The following is a 4739-nucleotide window of genomic DNA, read 5'->3' as shown; positions in this document are numbered from 1 at the left end:
TATGTTTCGATTTAAAAGTGATGCAAGTCAATTTGAAAATCTCTGTTAATTTTTAATAGTTTTCTTAAAAAGGAGAAGAAATAATTCGAAACTGATATGTGATTTCGATATTGACATTGATTCTATCCAGCCTTGCGTCTTGGAGAAAGTGAAAAATACATATTGAATGGGAACCATCAGGTAATGGCCAAAGGGGTGTTCAAAGAGGCTGGTATTACTATTGAATACAGTGGGCCCACGGCTGTTGTCGAACGGGTAAATTCTACCGATGCTATCAGCACTAACTTAACTTTGCAGGTAATTAATACAGTGGCTCGCAAAATGTTCGAGCATCTTTTAAAACATCCTTTCTTTTTAGTATCGTATTAGTTCGTAGTTCGATAAAAATAAGATAAAACATCANATATAAGTATATACTAAGTTTCAGTCTTTCTAGTGTTAAAAGTGGTCGTTTCATTTATAGGTACTGTCAACAGAGATAGCTAATCCGCCGCAAATCACTTATGAATATACAGTGCCGAGAAAGATTTTGGACAGGTACACGTGGGTGCTAAATGATGACTGGACGAATTGTAGTCTACCTTGTCAAGGGATGACGTATCGCAAGGCTGAGTGCAAGAGCATCGAGCACCGACACGTCGTTTCCGATGTTTACTGTCGAAAATCGGAGAAGCCGCGGGAGAAAAGTGAAACTTGCCACAATCATTGCATTCTCGAGTGAGTAAATTTAATTGAAAAATCTCTGTCACACGCTGTGTAGATCGAAACGCGATCAACAAGATTTTCGATCGACGTTATAAAATTGATTTTTCTCTAAACGAATATAGGTGGAACGAGAGAGTGTCGGAGTGTTCGAATCACTGTGGCCCGGGGATTCAAACGGTGACGTCGAGATGCGTGCAACGGTTGTTAATCCGTCCGTTCCATTTAATTCCTATTTATGACATATCGTGCGCTCATCTGCAACGGCCGAACGACACGAGGCCGTGCACGGGTCCCTGCGAGGATGCTCACTGGGATTACGGGGAATGGAGCGCCTGTGACGTTACATGCGGCACCGGGCTTCAGTACAGATCGGCCACTTGCGTCGATTCAAACCGGAGAGAAGTTTCCGAGGAGAACTGCATGCGACAGAGAAAAGATCTGGAGAGACCATGCGCGCAGCATTCGTGTCCCAAATGGGCTGTGGCGAACTGGACCGATGTAAGTATTGAAAAATCCAGACATTCATGTCTAAAATTTGTAACTCACGAATTAGAGAACTGTTTTGACACATGCATCTCTCACTTTCACAGCGTGTAATAGTTAATTAATATAATAAAAACATTAATTATTTATTATTATTATTATTATTATTATTATTATCTTACGACAGTGCTCGGTGACGTGCGGTATTGGCGTGCAACGGGCGACTTTTGTCTGCCACATAGATCATCGCATTGTTTCAAACAGCTTCTGCGGCAATCCACCTCGGGAAATCATCAAATCTTGCAACGCTGGGTCTTGCGAAGAATGGCACGCTGGTGACTGGAGCCCGGTAATTAATTAAATCAACTACAATAATCGTCCATCTCTCTTTTAAATGATATCGAATATTTTTATTAAAAGAAACAAATTCGATTCTAATTTCCAGTGTACAGTCAGTTGCGGCGAAGGTACAAAGCGAAGGAAAGTCATGTGCAAGGATGATAACGGATTGAGAAGCAACAGGTGTTCTGACTCCGACAAACCGGATGATATTGCGGTTTGCATATTAAAATCCTGTCCAACAGTAGTACGTATATCGATATCTAGCCTTGCCTTATCTGAATTATTAATTATAACCAATTACTCTAGTCTTGTCTTACTTATTAATCCTAATTATTTTCTATAGTCTTGTCCAAATTATTAATAATAATTAATTATACTTAATAAAAATTAAAAATTTTGTGTTTTGCAGGTGAGCGAAACGCCGATCAAATATTCCTCGGATCCGCCGTATGAGGTTCCCTCTCAACAGGACAACGAAGTTCACGATATAATATTCCGTTCCGGATACAAGTGGCACGTGGAATCGCGGAAGGTGCGATAACTATAATACTAATCGAAATAATTTTCTATATCGTTCAATTCTAAATATTCGCTTATGTTCCAGTGTTCTAGTCCGTGTCTCGAAGGGTACATGCAGACGCCAGTTACGTGCGTTTCGATCGAAACGGGAACCATCGCGCCCGACGATTATTGCGATAACGAGAAGAAGCCGCCTACTGAGATTCCTTGCAATCGCTATCACTGTCCGATGTGGCACGCCAGCGAATGGGCACAGGTAAGTTAATCAAAAACAAGCTATCATCCGTGGTCAACGACTTAACTATTCTGATATATGGCAGAGATGGGGAACCTTTTTACCACTAATGGCCACATTTAAATTAGACAGTAATAAAGAAAGCCACTATAATTTTTTATATTTCACTGTTGATATTTTTATTTGTTTAAACATACATACATATTCATCCAGATCTTCAAATTTTAATAAACAATTACATATTTAAATATCACTTCAAATAAAAATAATATTAGCAGAAGAATTTTTACATAAATTTATTACTTTATAAAGGAAGACAATAGAAAAATAATAATATTAAGTTATAAATAACTAAAGCAATAATACGGGAAATAATTTTTAAATCTGATGGAGAATTTAAGTTTGTAGGATACTTGCATTTGTTTCTTGTTTGAAAGTAATTGAATACATTAAAATATAAATACCATTTGGAATCGTACAAGGAGGCCGCACGTCCCCCATTAGTTTCATTAAGATGAACAGGACAGTATCTAAAGTATATCTACATGCTCACTTAGTGCAACGTGGAATGTGGGACCGGGCATCAGTACCGGCAAGTGATTTGCCAAAGTCCGAACGGCGACCTACTGCAAGACGAGAAGTGTCACGATAGCGAGAAACCGGAAATAGTGAAGCTGTGCCGGAAGAGACCCTGCGCGCACAACAACGACCGAAGGAATCGATTAGAAACGAATATTCTACGCAAATGGAGAACCTCTCCGTGGACTCCCGTAAGTAACATCTATCACATCGCTCTTATATCGCTTATTTTTTTAAAAATAAAGAGCCAAATTGAAACTACACATTTTATCGATGTTGTGTATTGTCCAACACGTCGCACTCTCTATAGCATGTGAAAGTCGTTAATCCGTAACAGTGAAAGGAAGAAAAATCTGAAATGGACGATGAGAGCGAAACCCTTCGTTTGAATTAATTGAATCCTAATATATAATACGAGAAAAATATATACGATATAACGCTAGGATAAACAGCTACGTTCATTTACTTCTCCTATGACTTAACTATTGAATTTTAGTAAAAATGTGAAAACGTCGTGGTTGTAAAATACGTAAACGGAAAACGTCGAAAGAGGAGTCGGGGGTTGGCATCGAAGTTTGGATCGAACGAAAATGTTTTGCAGTGTTCGAAATCGTGCGGCACCGGGACGCAGAGGCGGAGGGTGGAGTGCACGATGAGGAGGGGAAACCACGGACCGGAAGTAACCGTTAAGGACGAGCACTGCTCGAGGCTCGGGCTGAAAAAGCCGAGAGCGCAGAGGCCTTGTCGACGCTTTGCCTGCAACTATATTTGGCAAGAAGGAGCTTGGTCTGAGGTATCTTCATACCTCGCCGCTATGATCTATCGATCACGTTCGCCACTTGTTATTCATTTCAATCGAGTTTGTCTCAATTGTCTTGGATTCATCGAGTTTATCGACAGATTTACGGAAACTCAATCGTCGCGTAGCTTCATCGATAGAAACTGTTATTTAAAACAAATTTTCTAAACTGATACCACAAATATTTTATTTTGCAAAAAAATTCAATGACATATAAAATTGTCGATGATTGTCCGTAATTTATCGATAAGCTCGACTTCGCACTCGACTTGGAAATTGTTTGGAGAAAGGAACTCACTGGGTCGCATTTCATTGTGTGGTTCGAGGGAAGGAAGCACGGAACGATCGAAGTTAGTCGAGAGATTCGTTCTCTTTGCGATAAAGAACCATCACGTTGATCAACACTAACTTTGGTCAAAAGAGGTTTTCGTTACATGCTCCCAGAATGAAGATATTAATAATTTTAGTAGATAGATCCAAAATCCTTAACACGTGTCTAATACTTGATGCTCTTCGAACTTGCTTTTAAGTGATTTTATTTGATTTCTATCCACTTCCGGAAACGATGTCGATTTCGTAGGCTCCAGTTTGAGGAAACGATCGATTTTTATTAATACTATTAACACCAGTAACTTTGTGTTAATATCGTGTTGATACACAGTTTTATCGTTCGATGAATGATTCTCTTCTTGATATACGATTCCCAACGTTGCGCAGCATGCGGAAGTCATCGATATGCATGACGCCAAACATTAGTGTCGTTATCGATTCCCTTCATGTTAATGCACCGTCTTCAGACAATCATACGACACATATCGTACTTATCTGTCGGGTGAACACATGTTTATTCTCAAGCAAATTACGATAACATTCAAATTTCCGTTTACGCCGTTCTTTGCCATTTATTGCAGTGACCATGCAATATGTTTTTCATGTATGTATAAAATTGCTTTGACAAGGAAACACGTCGATGTACATATTTATATATTTGTGTGTCTTACTAATAAAAGTAACTGCGTTTCACGAACATTGTGAATTAACAGAAATGAACTATTAATAACACTAATATATGTTTAA

At 39.0% G+C, this 4739-nt stretch overlaps 1 protein-coding gene across 1 annotated transcript in view; it reads left to right on the top strand.

The window, feature by feature from the left end:
• The window catches only part of LOC108628316 (A disintegrin and metalloproteinase with thrombospondin motifs 9), a 106039-nt gene that overhangs the window by 97070 nt on the left and 4230 nt on the right, over positions 1–4739 (top strand). Inside the window, exons 16-24 of the mRNA XM_026816399.1 lie at positions 131–297; positions 464–717; positions 828–1203; positions 1376–1537; positions 1634–1774; positions 1940–2062; positions 2135–2305; positions 2842–3054; positions 3465–3824. Coding sequence (XP_026672200.1) covers positions 131–297; positions 464–717; positions 828–1203; positions 1376–1537; positions 1634–1774; positions 1940–2062; positions 2135–2305; positions 2842–3054; positions 3465–3824 — 1967 coding nt within the window. The remainder of the gene's footprint in view (positions 1–130; positions 298–463; positions 718–827; positions 1204–1375; positions 1538–1633; positions 1775–1939; positions 2063–2134; positions 2306–2841; positions 3055–3464; positions 3825–4739) is intronic.

This window comes from Ceratina calcarata, unplaced genomic scaffold, assembly GCF_001652005.2.
Source record: "Ceratina calcarata isolate Rehan_Ccalc_2016 unplaced genomic scaffold, ASM165200v1 scaffold517.2, whole genome shotgun sequence".
Lineage (NCBI taxonomy): Eukaryota > Metazoa > Arthropoda > Insecta > Hymenoptera > Apidae > Ceratina > Ceratina calcarata.
The sequence above is the reverse complement of the archived record's forward strand: the minus strand, read 5'-3'. Positions and strand labels throughout refer to the sequence as shown.